General features: G+C 36.2%; 1 protein-coding gene across 3 annotated transcripts in view; it reads left to right on the plus strand.

Annotated features, from left to right (window-relative positions):
- UMAD1 (UBAP1-MVB12-associated (UMA) domain containing 1) overlaps positions 1 to 21,061 on the plus strand; it is a 204,954-nt gene that overhangs the window by 9,847 nt on the left and 174,046 nt on the right. For all 3 annotated transcript variants that reach the window (XM_045564863.1, XM_045564864.1, XM_045564865.1), the window contains one exon: positions 8,172 to 8,274. In XM_045564863.1, coding sequence (XP_045420819.1) covers positions 8,193 to 8,274 — 82 coding nt within the window. In that variant the 5' untranslated portion in view covers positions 8,172 to 8,192. The remainder of the gene's footprint in view (positions 1 to 8,171; positions 8,275 to 21,061) is intronic.

The raw sequence follows: 21,061 nt of genomic DNA on the forward strand, positions 1-21,061 counted from the left end.
GGTGTGTGAATGCCCCAATATGATCAGTGGCTTTGAAAAACCTTTTTGTTTTTGTTTTTTGCCTGCAACCCAAACTAAGAGACAGATTTCATATCATGACCCAGCATATGCACCTAAAAGCAAAAGTTCATAAAACGTTACTTAACCATATATGGTGCTCTCAGATAATCTTTTTGCCTCCTCATCTCTTTCCCCTTCCTTTTCTTTTTTTTTTTCCCGTTTCATTCTGTTAAAAAAAAAATCTGGTCTTAGCCCAATGAATTGCATTTACTCCCACTCAAGTTTTGGTACCTGCAGTTTGAAAAATGGCTAGATCCAAGGTTCAATTTTTTGTTTGTTTTTGTTTCGTTTCCTTTCTTTTTACAGCATAAGTCAGAGATATGGAAATAAAGTTTATGTTAATGCTTCAATTTAATTGACGGGTTTCCAAACTGTTCTGTGGAGCTCATCTGCAACATTAGTTTATGTCTGTCCTGGCTTATCTTCTCAGACATCTATCTGTACCTTTCCTCCATTACAACAATATCAAAAACCTAAAGAAATAAAAAACCTCAGTAGGATGGAGAAATGGGGGAGAGTCTTTGGGTAACCCTAATTAATAGTCTAATTGATGCTAAAGGATAAGTTTTAAAATGATAAAATCATACCTCTCATATGAATATAAAATCTGTCAAAGACTTTACTGAACTTGTTAATTAAGGAGGGAACAGGTAAGATATTACAACTGGTTTGAAAGAGAACTCAAAGCATCATCACACATTTGTAGTCAAATAAGGAATGTATAAATGTATGCAAAATTCGTTATTATGTCTAGGGCAATAGTTATTTCATTCTACCAGAAACGTTTTTATGGGCAGGATTTATTTGCGTGACTATCAGTTTTCTACAAGTTATCTTCTGTTTCTACAGAGTTATAAAATAGCCCAGTCAAAACAAGCAAAGGTGGAGATAACTTGGGTGGGTGAGCTAGCCAATATATCCACTAAATTCCAAAGTCTTCAACACAATTTTTCCTTATACTGATTAGATTTAGGCTATTAATTCCTATTGTAGATCTAAAACTGTTGCCACCTGAAGACCAAGTCAAGTTTATAGAGGATTTGTTCAGTCTGCATAGTATTTTTAAAAATTTTAAATTTATTGCTATTTTTTAAAAACTAGATGTTTATATAATAGTTGGATTTCCAGTTTGTTTTGAAAAATGAGATTAAAATGGAATTTATTTTTTTATTCTCTTAAAATAACCTTCCCTTTCCTATTTTCCTTTTCTTTTTCATAATATCGTTTTCTTTGGTTCCTCAGATTTGAAAGTTCAGTCATCTTTTACTAGTCCTTTTCCATCTGTGTTTTGTAGTGGGGAGAGTCATCAGGCCCTATTCCATATCATTTCTGTACATCCTTTCTTTCTTCATTCAAACTTCTCTCATCTTCATCCAATCTCTTTTCTTTTCTTTTTTTTTTTTTTGAGACAGAGTCTCACTTTGTTGCCCGGGCTAGAGTGAGTGCCGTGGCATCAGCCTAGCTCACAGCAACCTCAAACTCCTGGGCTTAAGCGATCCTACTGCCTCAGCCTCCCGAGGAGCTGGGACTACAGGCATGCGCCACCATGCCCGGCTAATTTTTTCTACATATATTTTTAGTTGGCCAGATAATTTTTATTTCTATTTTTAGTAGAGACGGGATCTCGCTCAGGCTGGTCTTGAACTCCTGACCTCAGTGATCCACCCGCCTCGGCCTCCCAGAGGGCTAGGATTACAGGCGTGAGCCACCACGCCCGGCCTCCAATCTCTTTTCATTACAACTTTCTTTTAGACCCCATGCTTTCCCCAGTCAATCTCTCCAGCATGTTATTTTACATTTAATCTCTCTCAGACCCTACTTTGCTCAAGATCCAGACTGCAGGGTAATATTCAACAAATCCTGGTTTGCCACTCTGAATATGCTGACATTTTCCTGACTTTTCCATCTCTACCCTGCTTTTGCATTCTTGATTTCTGTTGCTTATGTACATGGTTCCTTGCCTCTAGTGAGGTTAATCCCTTTGCCTTCCTGTAAACCCACTATGTTCATTGTTCATGTTGATCCTTCTTATGGGAAAGGCCTTCTTTCTCTTGTTTGTATCTTCACCCTATCCATCAAATGAAGTTAAACTCAAGGATACCTATTCTGTGAAGCCTACCAGGGTTCTTCTAATTCTCTTTGATCTTTCTGGGATATTTTATACTGTTTAGTGTTGTTTTAGGTAATGTATTCTTATCTGTCAAGATTAAAGCTACCAAAAGCGTGGGCTACCTTCTTATACTATTTGGTATCTCTCAGGAGAAATTAGTAAACTTGTTATCTAAATTTTTACTGTATTTGCATAGTCATGCATTTCACCATACGGAAGAGGGGGAAGATTAAACATTGTTCAGGATTTTAATTTTTCAGCAGTATGAAATTTGCATATTTATTGGATTTGGGCACAAATGTGAAGAAAAAAATGAGTGTGAAGGATATATATATATATTATATATGTAGATGTATAATTCTCTTTATAGAAAGTGGCTGCTTTTTATCAATAACACTGGAATTCCAGTCTATTTGATATATTTATATTAACTAGTAGTCTGTTGAAATTGAAAGGAGATAATCAAATTGAGAAAACCATGTTGCCTTAATCCTTTTGTCATGGGTAATATTACTTAAGAGGGAGGCCTTGGAGTAATAGGAAAAAATAAATATATATTGCTCTCCCCTTTCCCACTTTGGAGTATTAGGATCTGCCCTGCCCAGCAGTCAGGCAAGCCCTTTTGTCTGTGGTCCATGTATACCATTAAAAGTGAATGTGCTGCCCTTTTATTTTTCAGTTTTGTGCGACTGCATAGAGAAAAGAAGCATTTTGTTTTTTATGTAAAGACTGTATCTGTAACAAGTGGTTTAACAGATTTGAGACAATTTTTTATATAACTGTGAACTAAAACTTTTATATGATAATAATGAATTTTTAAGGAGTTCTATTGAGGTATTATCAATAAATTACACATATTGAAAGTGTACAATTTGATGAGTTTTGATGTATGTTTACACTGCTTGAAACCATCATCGCAGTGAAGATAATGAACATATTCATCACTTTTAAGAGTTTCTTCATGTTCCTTTGTAATCCCTGTTTCTTTCCTCCTCCCCTGTACCTCCCTCCTCCCCAGGAAACCGCTGATCTGCTTTCTGTCACTATACATTAGTTTGCATTTTTGAGAAGTTTATATAAATGGACTCATACAGTGTGAACTCTGTCTGGCTTCCTTCACTCAGCTTAATTTTTTGAGATTCTTGCCTGTTATAGCATTTACCAGTACTTCATTCCTCTTTATTGCTGAATAGTATTATGGATGTGGCACAGTATTATGTATCCCTTTACTGTTTGTTGGATGTTTGGGTTGTTTCCAGTTTTTAGTTATTACAGAAAAAGCTGCTAATGATATTTGTGTACAGGTATGGACATGTGCTTTCATTTTTCTTAGGTAAATACCTGGAAGTAGAAGGGCTAAGTCATATGGTAGGTGTATATTTATGTTTTTAAGAAGCTGCCAAACTGTTGTCCAGAGTGGTTGTACTATATTGCAGTTCTACCACCAATGTACAAGAGTTACAGTTGCTCCACATCTTCACCAGCACTTGGCATGGGCAAGTCTTTTTAATTGCAGATATTCTAATAGGTATATAATGGTATCTCATTGATATTTTAATTTGCTTTTCCTTATTGACTAATGATGTTGAGCATCTTTGCATGTGTTTATTTGCCATCTGTATATCTTCCATGGTGAAGGGCTGTTCATATCTTTTGCCTAGTTTTTACTGAGCTTTTTTCTCATCATTGAGTGTTAAGAGTTCTTTATACATTCTATTATAAATACACATTTTTTATCAAATATGTGATTGGAAGGTATTTTCTCCTAGCCTGTGGCTTGGACAGGTGAATTCTTTATCCTCCATTTGTATCGAGGTAGCTCCAGATCCCCGTGTTTGAGTATTAAGATGCATTCTTGGTTGGGTCCTAGCTCAGCCAGGCAAATTGCTTCTAGTTAACAATGGATTTTTAAAAATAAGTTTTGGCATTTTTCTCATTTATAAATACCATATTTGCTCATGGTAGACAATTTAAAAATTACTGAAGTTTATAAAGAAGGAAATGGGACTAGAGTCTGCGTGGGAACTCCAGGCAAAAGAAGTCTAGCTGTCAGGGCCATGTAACATCAGAAACAAGTGTTTGGGGTTTACCATGTACTAGGCTTGGGACAGCAGCACTATTATGGGGCTCCTCCACTTTGAGGATGGTGCTGTTAAATTACTCTTAGGTTGCAGTTTGTTCTCCCTAAATATAAGTCATATGAGTGCAGTGCTAGATGGGTATCTGGCCTGAGTACTTAATAAATGTTTGTAAAATATAAATATAAAGTGAGTGAAGGTCTTCAAACATGTTGTGGAATTAGTAAATGTCTTCAGGACATAGAACTGAGCAAGGCTCAGAAAAAAAGTAGAGATTGACAAAGACAGAAATAATCAAATGTATTTAACTAATATTAAATATTAACAAAAGTCCAACACAAATGTCTTAAGTGTTAAGGGCTCCTTGTCTCTGATGGTTTATTGATAAAAAACATTCAGTTTTGCTGTTGACAGGATTTGGTTTAAAATTAAGCTCTATTCTTTCCTAGCCACAGAAACTTGGGCCAATACTTAACCTACTTTTGCTTCAATTCTTTCACTTACACAATGTGAATAATTGTGTATAACTGGTGGAGTTTTTGTAAGGATTATAGTAGATAGCATATACAGTAGTCACCACTAATCTGTGGTTTTGATTTCTATGGTTTCAATTACCCATGAGCTCCAGAAATAGGTCAGTACAATACTGTAAGATATTTTGAGAGAGAGAGAGAGAGAGAGAGAAGGAGGTACCATATTCACATAACTTTTATTACTGTATATTGTTATAATTGTAATAAATTATAATACTTATTTTATTATTAGTTACTGTTAGTTTCTTGCTGTGCCTAATTTATAAATTAAACTTTATCATAGGTATGTATGTACAATAAGCCCTCACTCAACGTCATGGTTAGGTTCTTGGAATCTGCAACTTTAAGCAAAATGACATAAAATGAAACCAATTTTACCATAAGCTAATTGGTAGAAACAAGAGTTAAGTTCCTATAGCATATTTCTGGTCACAAAAACATCACCAAATTTCTAAATAAAGACCAAAACACTTATAATAATAAACATTGAAATGAATGTAAACTCTACATACATTTAAGAAAGATTAATAAAAACAAGTAAGATCATTATTTACCCAGTTATTCCTGTTTAGGGTGGCAGGTGGATGGAGCCTCTTCTGGCACCTCAGGGTGCAGGGTGGGAATCCGCCCTGGCCAGGACGTCATCCCATCTCAGGGATCCGCTCACACACATACCAGTACTCACTCACACTTGGACCATGTAGATACTCCAGTTCGCATGATGTGCACATGTTTGGGATGTGGGAGGAAACTGGAGTACCTGGAGTAAACCCAAGCAGACATGGGAAGGACATGCAAATTCCACACCTACAGTGGCCCCAACCAGGAATTGATTTTTTTTTTTTGCTCTATCAACATTATAAAGAAAAGATGTTGAATGAAATGGTATTTTTCATGGACCTGATGTATAGGAAAACACACAGTGTGTATAGGGCTTTGTACTATCCTTGATTTCAGGAATCCACTGAGGGTTTTGGAAATACCCCCTTGGATGATGGGGGACTACTATATAAACCATTTTGTCATAGTGCCTGACACATTGTAGGAACTCAGCAAATGTTACTGGCATTTGTAGTCACTGCCCTTCTTTCCGATCTCAGGCAGGGTTACTAAATCTGGCTGCTCCTCTGATAGAGGGGAGATCTTAGAATGTTATTTCCCAGCCCCTCTCCCCCAGGGTAAATTTTCATACCAGTATGTGTTTTTGAGTGATGTGAAAAGAATATCATGGGATAAAGATAATCTGATTGCAGATTTTACTATCTTAGCACATATTCTTTTCATGCATGGAGAGAATACTCTAAAGATATATTGTTAGACTAACTTTAGGTGCCTAGTGCAATGAATCATTAATGTCAGCAGCAGTATTAGTCACAAGGGAATTAGATACAAGGGAATTAGATACAAGGGAATCCCAAGACTTGTATTGTAAAATTGGAACCATGTTCCCACAGAAAAACATCTTGAGGTGGACTATAGTTTAGGGAAGACTTAGAGTGCTGGTCAGGTTGGTGGAGTGGTAGGTACGAGGGTCATTGGTGCCTTTGTGACAATTTCAGAGCTGTATCCTATGGATATTGTAGTAAACTAGTCTTCGCTGCCATTCTCAGTTCTTTTCTACAGTGTCTGCTTCCCTTGCCTTATTTCTGACCTGTTTCTTTCATATCTAGAAGTCTCTTGACTCTTAGAACCTAAATTATCCCTCCTTCTCTAATATATTTGGGATATTGTAGTATTCTGACGTTCTGAAGTGACAGACTGTAATGTTATGCTTTGCCAGTAAGGCCTTCTATCTAACAACCTGCTGCAGTGAGCATATTGTTTACATTTGATGTTTTAGGTCATGAAAATGCTTTACTTAATTACTTAAATTATAAATTCTGTACAAAATATTTGGATTAAAAAGAGATTCTTTTCTTGGACTACACATGAGTTTGGTTTAGTTTTTGTAACAACATATCTAAACTTTGGGGGGTTGAGAATGACTTATCAGGACTATTTTTGTGATATCTATGTTTGTTCCATTTCTGTTTTGTGGCCAGACATGAAAAGGTATTGGAAATTTGAGCCCTTCTACTAAAAGGGTGTTATTTATATGTTAGAAGAAGAGCTGCTTTTTAAAGGGCCTCTCCTTTGTGTCCACAAAACTTTTTGTAGCACTTTAATGGCATGTGACACAGTGAATAAAGCAAATCACATGGCCACACCTAACTCCAAGGAGGTTGGAGAAACCTGTCCTGTTATGTCACCATAAAGCAGAGCCAGTGAACAGCCCTGGTTTCCTGGTTCTCATTTGTGTTCACTGTATATCAGTTCTCTCCGTGCTATAGGCAAAGCTTTTTCTTTGAGGATTTCAGAGTCTCTTCCTTTTTGCTTTACTAGAATATTTTCTTTTTCACATGGCTTGTGTTTCTCTTCTCTATTTTTATTCCTTTTAAAAGCGAAATTTGCCAGTTATATTTTCTGTCAACAAATATGTTCCTTTTACCATCCACTTATGGTGGAGTTAATATCTTTCTTGGATCTACATCTCAGGTCAGGGCAGCCTGCATAAATCTCCTATAATTCTCAGTTTTTAGAAGGCTTTTGCTTAGATTAATTCCTTATCTCCCTTCCCTGCTTAATTTTCGTTGTGGGTAAAATGTATGAAAACTAAAACTTGGAGCACTTGCTGCCATCAAGATCCTTCTTTCTTTGCTTTCTCTTATATTTTTTGGCTTATAAGGGACTATCTTCAGAATGTCGTATGTTCTTGCAAGTGCCCTTCAACTTTCTTCCTTGACATTTTCTAGAAATTGTTGCCCTGCTTGCATATAGAAAGATGGGAGTAGTAGGAAGAGAGGGGTGTGTGTTTGTGTGTGGGGGTGGGGGCAGTGTACAATAATCTCACCAATACAAAAGATCTGCACTGATGGGAATTTAAACTGGCTGCTATTTTACCATGAGAACAGTCCTTGAGTGTCTGAATCAAGTAACTAACAGTAGAGGATGTTCGAAGTGCTTTCCATTCTTTTTTCAGGTAGCCTTAGTTTTATAACACTTAAGGTAGTTATGGTGTCTTTTCCCCAAAGCAGTGCCTTTTTTTATGGTTAGCGAGATCCTTCCAGATTCTGGTTTAAGTGTTGATTTTAGCTTTACGTGTAGTGATTTCTTGGGTTTTTTCCCAAATCTTCAGAAACTGGGAGAAGTTGCATTGTGGACTTCTAGGAATATAGGATTTTAAAATGAAAGTTCATGTACCTTAATTTCTAGCTTTGTCATCTGACACCTGGAAAAGGCTCATGGTTTTAAGTCTTGCAATAGAATTCTTGATGTTTGGCTTTTTACTAAAAAGGGTAAGAGTTTTTCAGTTTCATCTGAATTTGATATTATGTAGTGTTTCCATTTCAGATATCATCATCGGTGGGAACAATGTTTCACTTCTTCAGAAAGCCTCCGGAATCTAAAAAGCCCTCAGTACCAGAGACAGAAGCAGATGGATTCGTCCTTATTGGTGAGTCTTTTAAAGAAACAAAATCATAATTGGATGAATCATTTTTTCTTTAAAAAATTACTTGATAGTTATATGAATGATCTTTAAAGTATTATAATTTCAGATTTAATTTATCTGTATAATTTTTTTTAAAAGGGGAAATCTATAAAGATAAAGTTCATCAATTACTTGGAATATTGTCATCAAGTCAGACTTTTCTTACATGTTGGTTTGGCTGTGTACTCAAAGTTGAATTTGTGAAATCACTCCCTTTGTTCCATCTGATAAACTAGTGAAACTTTTTAACTATAGAAAACCAAAATCTTGAAAAATCCTTGGTGAATTCAAGTTCTGTCTTATAAACAGTACTAACCTTATTTCTTACATTAGTGCCTGAAATTAAATTAGGTATCCAATAAATATTTGCTGAATGAAGTAGACTTTTATTTATTTATTTTATGGATATGTAGGATATGAATGAAGTAGATTTTTAAATCCAAATATAATATGTTAAATAGTGTTTCCTAAATGTTTGTTAAGACTATTTTCTATTATGAAATTAATACCTGCTAATTTTAAAGATTTTAGTGGCTTTAAAAAATATTTCTTTCAGTCAAATATAGTGCTCTTCCCAAGGGGAATTCTGAGAAATAAAATTTCCTCTACGTCATATCAAATCTTTTCCCTGAGGAAGAGATTAGCAGTCTTTGTATGTTCTTCCCAGACTTTCCCTCTCCAGAGTGTGGTGCAGACTAGCCAAAACCCAGTGTCCCCTCATGTACTCATCTTCTACTTTGGACCTCCTCCCACAAAAGGAGTTCCAGTTCCTTGTCTAAGAAGGTTTGCATTAACTCATACAGTGTTCGCTCCCTGGGATAGTTCTCAGGGTCGCCTTTTCCAGATACTGGTTTCCTGCCTGTTACTTCCTTTATCTTTTTTCTTTTTCCTTGGAGACAGGGTCTCCCTTTGTTGTCTGGGGATGAGGGCAGTGACATGATCATAGCTCACTGCAACCTCATACTCCTGGGTTCAAGTGATCCTCCTGCCTCAGCCTATGGAGTAGCTGGGACTACAGGCACACACCACCATGCCTGGCTCAGTTTTCTATTTTTCGTAAAGATGAGTCTCATTGTATTGCTCAGGCTAGTCTCAAGCTCCTGACCTCAAGCAATCCTCCTGCCCCAGCTTCCCAAAGTGCTAGGATTATAGGTGTGAGCCACTGCTGCCCGGCCACTTCCTTTATCTTGACCAGGTCAGACTGGGGTCCGCCAGCATCAGTAAATGCTCTGTATGCCTTGAGAAGTGAGGGGTGGTTCCTTTAGATTTAAAAGTGATCCTGAATTTTCCGCTTATGCCCTCTCTCTTGCTTCCTCCCCTCTCAGAGCCAGGGCTACCTCTCAGCCATGCCTCTGACCTCTTCACATTTAGAAGAGGTACGGTTGGGGAGGTCTCTGCCTCATTGGCCCTTCTCTTTAGGATCTGGTCTCTTTACCTCTCTGGCTCTCTTCCATTTCTTGACCCTCATCTCTGGGAGACCAGAATAGAATTTTTCTCATGGATAAACTTTACCATAGAATTTTCCATCCTTTCCACAGCCAAGTTCTGGCAGGCCTGTGTGTTTTTCTGAATCTGTCTCATATGGTTTGGGACAGGAGTAGGAGCTTGGAGTTGGTCAGAATTGTTTTCTTTCAGACCAGATCCCTTACACCAGAGGTAAAATAGTGGGGCTTAAAACTTCCACCAGGGCTGATGGTTTTATTTGGTTTTTGTTTTTATGGAAACAGGGTCTCACTCTGTGGCCCAGGCTGGAACTCTTGGGCTCAAGGGATCCTCTGGCCTTGGCCTCCCAAAGTGCTGGGATTATAGGCATGAGCCACTGCATCCAGCTAATTTTTTTTTATTATTTTTTGTAGAGATGGGGTCTTGTTATGTTGCCCAGGCTGGTCTTGAACTCCTGGCCTTAACAATTCTCCTGCCTCAGCCTGGGATTATAGGCTTAAGCCACTATACCTGGTCTCCTGATGGTTTTTCTGGGTATGCTTTGACTGGGATAAGGTGGAGTGCTGGGGACATGAATGCTTTTCTGATGCTTCCATCTTACTGTGTCAGGGCTTTGAACCTTGGCTTCTAAGTCATAACTGGCTCTGTCAACCCCAACTTTACTTCCTTGAAAGCTGCCAGTGTTGCTTTCCTCTCACCTCCTGAATTAGCCTCACTGTTAAACAGAAAAACTTCAGGGATGCCTTTGACCTCCTGTGAAGTTTCTGCTTCTTCAGGAATTTCACAATAAATTCTTCTCTCAGAATTTGTTGGAAGAATTTGTTCCAACAAAGCCTGGTTTTCCAAACTATGTTCTGTGCTCTTCATTTTAAAACACCTCTGTATTCTTAACACATATACAGAGACCTTTGCTCTTTTCTGTTGTTTCGTGATTTGAAATTGATATTGCTCTTTTTGTTACCAAATAGCCATTTAAAGGTTGTGAGTTGGGTGCACTGGCATCTTTGAGAACATGTAGAATTTCTAATGCTGGCCCTCAAAACCTTTTTATGCATCTTATTTATCTCTACCTTTGTGGCCTGCCACTTTGGAGCATTTCAGAGACAAATTTTAACCACAACCAAAATGGCCCCTGGTGTTGCTCTTTCTACGATCTCCTCCATTTTTTGGTAGCATATATAGCCTTAGCCAGATGTTCCGTTGCCTGTCTTATAGCTACCCCAGTAGGGGCCCAGTTTCCCTGGGCATGCTGCCTCAGCAGGTGAAGCTTATCTGCTGTGGAATGCCTTTCCCTTTCCAGGAAAGACTGTTGATTAAGAAGTAGTCTTTAACTGAGCCTCAGAAGACACACAAACATCCAAATTTGCTGTTTCATGAGAGAATTTCCAGGACTTAATTCCTCTAACAGGCTGTCAGTACCAGCTGCTCCATCTGATATATCTAAGCTCTAATGGTACATTTTCCCAAAGACATGCTGTATTTTGAGGGAGTTTTCCCAGGACCATGTTGGACTGGCAGGATTGGTGGTGGACCCAGCACCGTACGTCTAGCAGTGGGACAGTTATGGTGAGGAATCACTACGGTTGTAGTTTCAGGATAGCAATTTAATTTGTGATGCAGCTGGTGCTATACCTTGTTCAAACGATCCAAACAAGACAGGTCCCCCAGATGTTGGCTGAGGCCTCCTTGTCCTTCAGCTCCTCTGTCTGCTGATGCTTGTCTCGTTTAGCCTCATTTCCCCCCAGGTGCAAAGGTCTACCTATTTACCGTTTTCTATGAAAAATCTGTGTGCCTGGTGTTCTGTGAGCATAGTTACCCTCCTGAAACTTTGGTGGTATTAGTCAGCATCACCTCTTGGCTCCCACTTCTGTCTTCTTTCTCTTTTCATCAGTCATACCGTCCCCCTCCTTCCTCGGGAGCATCTCTGAGGCTCTACAGTGAAGTGCAGTTAAGAGTGCTGACTCTGGAGCCAGAACCTTGGCTTGGCTTCCTGGCTTTACAACTTACTCTACTTTGGGCAAGTTATTTAACCTCCCCAGTGTCACTTAGCATATCTGGAATATGAGCATGATATTAGTAACTGCCCTATGGCATTTATGAGGGGATTAAATGAGTTAATATGTTAAAATGCCTAGAGCAACCCTGTGAGGTGGTGCTATTGTATCTCTGTATATAGGCGAGGACTTAACTTTTCCAAGTTACTCCAGCTAGCATGTAGTAGAACTGGAATTAGCCCAGGCAGCCTGACTTCAGAGCCTATCCTCTTAACCACTAAATTATCCATCTTGTTTTTTAAATGTGATATCGTCAGTTTTAATTCTAAGACATTATTGACACTTTAAGTTCTTTTTTCCTTAAAAAACATAAATTATGTTTCCTATTATATAAAAGAGAAAATGCTGGGTGGCTTGTTTTGTTTTTGTTTTGTTTAATGAAAGAAGGTTGGATGTTATATTACTATTTATGAAGTTTGGCTTTTATTGTGGCTACCCCAAACATTTTACTATCTCACATATTAAATAATTTTAAAATATTTGAAAATGTTTTAGAAAACTGTAATCTCCTCAGTGAAGTTAAGATTGGAAGATGGTATACATCAGTTAGTAAAAAACCCTTCAGTAGTTAAGGATTTAACTCAACTGACAGATAAAGGTCCTGACAGATTATTAGGAAGATAGTTAATTGTCTTTAAAAATAGTATGTTAAACCCTTTTTTAAAAAATTAATTTGTTCTGTTATGTTACTCTTCTTATCATGTGGTTCTATGCTGACATATATAGTGTCTGCTTTAGTCTCAGAGCATACTGTGTAAAAATATATTGGAAAGTGTCAAGTAGGTCAAATGGTAAATAGGAAATTCTTTTAATGCTTTTATTAACATGGACCCATCCTTGCACACATGTATTTTGGTTAACATATACCCTCATAACTTTATTTTGGGCCTCATGTGCAATAATAGGTACCTTATAGGAAAATAAGTATGTTTCATTAGTTTTGTGTGTTTATTGACTTCTAAATGATACAACTAAGTAAAACTTACAAACATGATTATATTTTTAGCAATAATTTCTTATCAACATGGACTCTACAGGATTTGTTGGATTATCTCCTTATGTGGCCTTTATAACCTGTTTTTGAAAAGATCAGAGTAAATAATGTTGTTAAAGCTATCAATGATCTATTTTTTCCACTTTAGAATGTCTTTTTCACTAAGCAAGTGTTCCTGCTTAACAGAAAAGATTTTAGGTCACAATTATTAGATGACATTGTAGAGTTGATGAAGTCAACACATCATAACTTGAAATTCAGGTGCAGGCAGAGCCTAGGCACTTTCATTGATAACAGGAATATCTGGACTGTTTTATATACAATTAGCTCACATTTGGAAAGAAAGCCTTTCTCCCTATTAAGATTTCCAAAGTTTGAGCCTTTGTAAAATGTCGAGTGTGCTAAATAAGAATAAGGGGAGAAAAAACCTAGTAGAAAAACATCCTTTCCCTTGTAACCAGTTCCTAGTCACGTAAGAAGGTAATAACTATTCGTTGATTCAGTAATGAAGTTGAAGTAATCCTCCAAGGTACTCATTTTACACAAAAACAAATTGCAGTTTTCATTTGCATCACTGGGTGGCGATTTTTCATAGTCTTATACTACTGTTTCAAAGCCTAGCAAGCATGGCACTATTTGTAATTACCAGCGTTTTCTTCTGTTATGACATGTTTAATTGTACTTTTAAGACATTATTTTTAAGTTGATTACAAATTTAGTAGTGTAGTGTACAACCTCATAGTTATTTTAAATTAGGAAAAAGAGTATTGCTTAGATGTTGGCATATAATTCTATCCAAAACCAAGACAAAGGCATGAATTAGTTTATTATGTTATAGTAAAAAGAAGCAAAAACTAACAAAAATAGGACATGAAAAGGAATAATTTAGGTTATTGTTGAGTTTATTAACATTGTTGACCAAACATTGAATATGACTTTGGAGCAGACAGAACATAATTGGATAGGCACTATTATAGAGATTAAAGGAATTGGGTTATAGTACAACTGAAATTCATCATGTTTTTCAGAATATGCAGGTGCTTCTTAAAGTAGGACATAAGAACTTCTAGTTTCTATTAAGCTAATTATTTTGGAACACTTATCAAATTTAAAACCAGAATTTAATAATTCATAGCAGCTTAGATTTCATCTTTTAAGTATTGATATTGAAATATGCAATTTAGTCTCAACTTCTGTTTTCCAGTTTAAATGATAAATCAAACTGTGAAAAGCAGTGGGGCTGTTTTTAAGATTATCTTCTACTGAATTCCTCATTCTGGGAATCAAACCATGTGTATACACACTTCAGTTAAATGAACTTATTTTTATATGAAACTTTTTAAGGTAATCTTTTCATCTCTGTGTTGTTTCCTTTATTTAAAAGTGGAAACTTACCTATGTACAATAAAAATTTACATTCCAAGAAATGAGGAACAATAAGTCACTTTGATTCTGTGTAGAGTTGAAGGCTTTAATTAAAACAGCAATGACAAAAACTAAATAGGTTTTCAACATGCATGGGCTTTCTATTTTTATTCCCTGTTCTTACAAAAATAAGTGTAACAAATCTTTAAAAAGATAAATATTGTGTTTATGGGTTAAAAAGCAACTTATACTATTACTAGTTCCTTACCTATGTATCCTGATATCCGAACAAGTATGCCAGGATTTTTTAACCAACTTCATTATGTAGATGCTTGTTTTCCCATTAAGAAATATGGAGTTGTATGTCTAATGGATAGAATTAACAGAATTTTCACATTCATTGTTACTTGATTAGGTTTTACCCATTAATCTAGCAGCAATTCAGTTCCTTAGAGGTGAAAACGTTAGGTAAGGCTATCCCCATTTGGGTTATACTACCCTCCCTTATCTCCTCGAATGTGCAGAGAGGGAAGGCAGAGAGGAAGGGTGCCAACGGTACTGAGAGGCATAACTGAGTCCTCTGTTTCACACAATTAATTGTGGGAAAGTCATTCATTCTTTCTGAGGCTCAGTGGACTCAAATGTCAATTAGGGCTCTGTCTCCCTAACTCCTTGGTTCTAACCCTCCTGTCCATTAGGGGACACTTTGAAAAACTACTGGTGCTGGGGCCCATTCCTAGATTCTGATTAAATAGGCCTGGGATTTGGCCCAGATGTTGATTTTTTTTTTTTTTCCAGAGTTTCCCCAGATGATTCTAGTGTGTATACAGGTCTGAGAAGTATACAGTTTAGTAATTGTATACCATCAAATAATGTGTTAAGACACTTTAAGAAAGATCTCATAAAATATAAAGTTACAGTTTCTTCTCTTCCATTTTAGTTGAGCCATAAACAAATAAACAAAAAGCAAATAAGACTACAAAATTTCTGGGTAAATACGCTTCCCCCAGTACATTTAAATAGGTAAAGAACAGAAAGCTTTACGATTCTGAGAAATGAAATCTGTTTCTACAAGTCATATTCAGTCATCCCTTGTGATCCCTGGGGGATTCGTTCCAGGACCTCCCAGCAGACACCTAAATCCACAGATGCTCAAGTCGCTTGTATAAAGTGGTATAGTATTTGCATATAACCTATGTACATGCACCCGTATACTTTAAATCATCTATAGATTACTTATAATTACCTAATACAATGTAAATGCTATGTGAATAGTTGTTATACTGTATCCTTTAGTGAAAAATGACAAGAAAAAAAAGTCTGTACATTTTCAGTACAGATGCAATTTTTTTCCCAAATATTTTTGACCTAACGTTCATTGAATCCAACAATATAGAACTCATGGCTACAGAGGGCCAGCTGTACTTGAAACCTTAGATGTTTTTTAAAAATCAGTGGAGCAGTTGGGAAACATTTTGTTAAATTGATTACATAAATTTGAATGCCAAGTGGCCTATGACTCTTTTTGCCTTTAGCCATAGTACATCTAGGTTGAATTTAGGTGAAATTATTTGAGAGATTAACAACTGTAATCAAAGCAACATCTGAGGTACTTTTTATTGGACTAAAACCTTTAAACAGTCATATTTTAGCAGGGCTATTTGGAAGGAGCTGACTAATTTACTATGGTACTATTTCCTTGAGGGTGTTTATTAAATATAATATCAGTAGGGAAAAATTTTTAAGTATGCACACCATATTATGTAAATTGAGTTTCCTCTAGTATTTCCTTACAGCCTTTCCTAATGCTATAGCTTCCACATCTGAGACTATTTAACTGAAGAATTGTGATGAGTAGCTTTTATGTTTATTTAAAGTTTATTTTTATTTTATTGTATTGAGGAAGTAAATAATAAGGATGAGAATCTAAGTAAAATGTACAGTAAAGAGCATTGTACCTTATACTAGTAATTCAGACAGGATTGGAAGACCTAAATGTCTTTCTGGTAATCTTAATACTATAATATTATTTTATATTTAAGCAATTATCATATTAAGCATCTGTTTTTTTTTCCTCATTGTATTCAACCAAAGCACATTATGAAGGGAAGAATTATTACTGGAATTAATAAAGATTAATGTGAATTTCTAAAATTTAAGTATCTTCTTCCTTCATTATGTTGTGATAGAATTATGGTGTTACCTCGGAAGAACATCATCTAATAAACTAAGCAAGAAGAAAAACATGGTCAATTAGTATAATATAGTATTTTCTTATTTTAGTAATCATTAAGTGAATATTCTTGAGCACCTTTTCTGTCTTAGGTGCCCTGCTGCTTTTTAAGGATGCTGCAAATTCCTGGGCCTGTGCCACATAGGTACAGAATTTTTGGAGCTATAACCAGAGAATCAGCATTTTAAACAAGTAATGCAGGTGATTTTTATGCATACTGTTGTTTGAGAATTGTTGGAATAATTATTTTATAAGGTATAGTAGAGGAACAAAACCGTTCTAGGTAGTAGGACAGATTGTATAAAGTTATGTGCCTTCAGAAGAATCTGACACATATGCAGTAAAAAGTTCTTGGTTGACTATCGAGGGTGTATTAGGGCCACAGATGGGAAACAAGTCTAGAAACATGGTTTGTAATGGGCCTTGGGTGCCATTCTGAGATGTTAAAATTTTATCCCATTGGCAGTAAGGATCTATCAGACCATTTCAAAGTTTTTGTTTTGGGGTTTTTTTTAAATCAAATTTATTAACAATTTTTATAAATGGAGATAATTTTTATAGTTTCATCAAGATTGAGAATTACTTTTTAATGAAAAAACTAATTGCAGCATCAGGTCCTGAATGCATCACTGAGAAGGTATGCAAAGTATACTCATACCAGGTTGACACAATAAGAAACCATCCAGCACCATCATGTTACAAGTCATTCTTTCAAATACTTTAGGGTTTAACTATTTTCATATCCTTCAGCTTTAAGGTGATTTGAGACTGAAAATACTAATTGTTTTCCCAATATCTGTTTCCCCTTTTATCTTGTCATGTGGCCATTTTGTAGTTAGGTGTGACATTGTGATGACGTTTCTGGCCAGTGGGATATGAAAAGAAGCACATTGTGTTGCAGATTCTAGGAAACCTTTTAAAAACACAATTGGTGTGTACTTTCCCTCATCCTCTCCCCTCCCGTACTTCCCTCATCCTGGAATGTGGACGTGATGATTTTGTAGCATCGTAGCCAGTGTCTTGGACTATGAGATCTAGAGTATATTGTGAGGATAACTAAAGAGTGAGTTGGGAAGAGCCTGGATCCTTGAAGACTGTGGAGTTGCCATAACAGCCCTCTAACGCTTTCCTTTGAAATTCTTTTGTGTGAAACATGAATAAACTTCTATTCTGTTTGAGCTACTATTTTATTTTGTCACTTTCAGGTGAACCAAACCCTAACTAATACAGGTACTGAGCTAGAAATCATAATATTTGGATTCTGTTTAAGTTCTGTCATTTCTTTGCTATGTGATTTTGAGCAAGCTACTTTACCATTTCAGCCTCGTTTTTCTTTCATGTGAAATGCTAATAGTATCATAGTTTCTTTTACATTGTCGGATGAGATGAAGCAAAAGGGAACTATGTACACATTTCTGCACTGACAAAAGTGAGTACAAAGAAATTTTAATTCACTTGGTAATTTTGATCAGTTCAGTGAAAGGCTTGGGAGAATGATTCTAAGGTGGCATCTAGGCTTAGCTGGAAAGAATGATGGGGTCATTAATGATATATGTTGTAGGCAAAGGAAGTGTTTAAAGTGTGCATTAACTAGTGGAACATTACTAAAGAGAATTGCTGCTGAACTCTGGTTATCAGTTACATTTGAAAGGATTGATTTCTCATAACTGGTATTTTCATCAAAAATGGTGTATACTTTTATGGCTACACACACACACACACACACACACACACATCATATTTTTAATGGTAAGTATTAAGTATACTATACTAAAGCCTTACATTATAGCATTAGTGACTTAAAGGAGTCATTTTTCTGAAAATTTTAAGTATTCGCAGTCAAATAGCACAGTCCTAAACTTATGGAATGACTTATTTTTATTTCTGGCATCCATCATTTCCTGATATACCAGCTGAAAATATGCTTGACAGCACCAAAGGAAAACAGTAACCCTGAAAAAGTTTGTTGATGGATTACTTGAAGGAGCTGATAACTGTGATAAGTAGCCATTGTCCCTGTTGCTGTCACTCACTATGTTAGGGGTTCTTAACCCATGATAAGTTTGGAGGGCTTAGTGGAGTGGTCTGGAAACCTCCTGATATTATATGTAAGATTTTAATTATGTATTTTTTGAGGGAGAATCGTCTTTGCATTACATCAGATTTCTAAAGATCTATGACCCTAAAAAGACTTAACAACTCCTTTTCTACATGTTGCATTGCTTTACTGGCCACTTGGGCTGTAGCATCTTAGGGTGTTTTTATTTTAATGTCAAAGGGGGGGATAGTTATTATCAGAGATGGGGTGTATCTCATTGGCCACCTTTACTAGTTTGCCTTCAGAAAACAGAATGACTTTTGAGCAGCTACATAAAAATTAAGGAATGAAAATAGGCAACTAATAATGGAGAAGTACAGATCCAAAACTGTGATTAAAGAACTTTTTGTTGTATAAAAAAAGGAAAACTTAATTATAATTAGTAATGGTAATTTGCTCTTGGTTTGCTTTTCCACTGAGACTACTGTAATCCAATGGGTTTTTCTGCTCCAAGGCCCTCAGCCCAGTATTTCCTTGTGTCGAGTGCCCAGCTTGTTTCATTTTGTCCATATCCTGCTCAGTGTAAAGATCCCAAATGAAATTCTGTCTCTAGGCCTCTTTGGTTTCTGGATAGCTCTCTCTTTGATCTCATAATGGACATTTTCTTCTATCATGTATTTGCTGCTTAATCACATAGCGTTTTGTAGCAGATCCTCTATTATTATTTGAAGTTTTATTTTTGTATGTCTTACCACTTATGTTGTAACTTCCCTAACAACATCTCATCTGCTGTGTATTTTATGTAATTGTTAGCACAATGACTTTCAGAAAGTAGATCCTCCATCCATATATGAGTAACAGGTTTTGTAATGACTTCTAAATCATTTAATATCTGGTTAGAAAACTTGGTAATATCTTCTATTAAGGTATTTTTCCAGTAAAAGTGTCTTTGTTTAACTTACATAACCTATCACCTAGAATTAAATTAAACTTATTTTATTTTAGTTATTATATCAATGCAAACTGGTAAGCATTCAGAGTAAGCCTGCCTACTCAAAATTTATTCCCCCTTTTTCCACACTTCAAAGTGTTCACCTTCCTCTGCATGACCTTGTATTTTAGGAGCCCAGGCTTTTTCCCAGCCCCAAGAGGTCGTTGCTGATTTGTCTAAGAGCCAGTACTGGTGGTCTAATCCTCCTTGCCAGTGATTGACTTAGGCATGGGCAACTGTCACAACTCTGACTAACTGGACGTGAAAGAAGGTCAGCTGAGAGACTCACAGGCATATACAGAAGAGACAGTCACCTTTCCCCTAGCAGTTGTTTTATCTGGGTAAAACACCTGATGATATTTTATTTATCATTGCCATTTTTGATTAGGGGAGCTAGGCCGAGACAGAGGTAACATGTTGAAGATGGCAGAGTAAAAAGAGGAAGCAACCTGGTCCATGATGATATTGTTGAATTGATGTATTAACTAGCTCAGGAGTTATCTACCTCTGGACTTTTTAGGTGAGATAATAAATTCCCTCATTAAAGTTTAAGCCACTTTTTGTTAGGTTTATGTTACTTGCAGCTGAAAATGTCTGGACTGATATCTGACAGCTGTGCTTGCAATGCTACATCTCCCTGGATAATCTTTTCTTGGTAGAGTCCCTGTTAGTTTTTAATGTCCAAACTTCATGGAGTACATGTATATGTCAGTAAATACATGCATTCTTCAGTCATTGTCTATGTAGGAAAAGTTTATATCTACGTCCCCCTAAACTCAAAACAATGTGTGGAAATAGTTTCGAGTTCCATTTTAAATGAAATTAATAGATTATAAGAGTCACATGCAAACATTTTGAAAGGTATGCCCAGTGTCATTAAAAAGGTTGAATACCTTGGGTATTGCTTGTGCCAAGGGAGACCATGTTACTACAAAGCAACTGGTGATTCACAACCATATTAATTGTTTGGTGATGAGGAAACACGTTTAATATTCTAACATAATAGTTTGCTATTTGTCCATAGGCATTTTTATTGTGTTTTAGTTATGTTTTAAGAAATTGGTTGGGGGTTTTAGATTGATTTGCCCCACATTGTAATATTTTCTATCTAAAGTAATGGAAAATAGGCTCACCGTTATATTTTCCCACATCTGATTTTCAGGAATGGATTACTGATATTAAGCAGAAATTCCTATACTGATCTGGACCAGCTAAGTTATGAAGTCAGCAATTCTGATACAATGTAGTCTTAAACTAGCAACTCACCTATATCCCTCACATATCTTTATGTGTTGCGTATTTAGAAATATACCATTTTAAAAAGTGCTGAAGGCAATAAATGAAATCATAATTCTTTTTTTAAGCATGGAACTTTGGGAGAACTTAAGTGTATATGGTTTTTTTTATCATCCCAGAAAGTCAATATTACATGTTCTCACTCGTAAGTAGGTGCTAAGAAAACGTGAACCCGTGGATGAAGAAAGTGGAATGATAGACAATGGAGACTCAGAAGGGTGAGGAAGTGAAGGGGGTGGATGAGAAATTACTTAATGGGTACAATGTATGTTATTCAGATAATGGATACCCTAAAAGTGTGACTTGACCACTGTGTAATCTATGCATGTAATAAAAT

Source organism: Lemur catta, chromosome 11 (genome assembly GCF_020740605.2).
Source record: "Lemur catta isolate mLemCat1 chromosome 11, mLemCat1.pri, whole genome shotgun sequence".
Lineage (NCBI taxonomy): Eukaryota > Metazoa > Chordata > Mammalia > Primates > Lemuridae > Lemur > Lemur catta.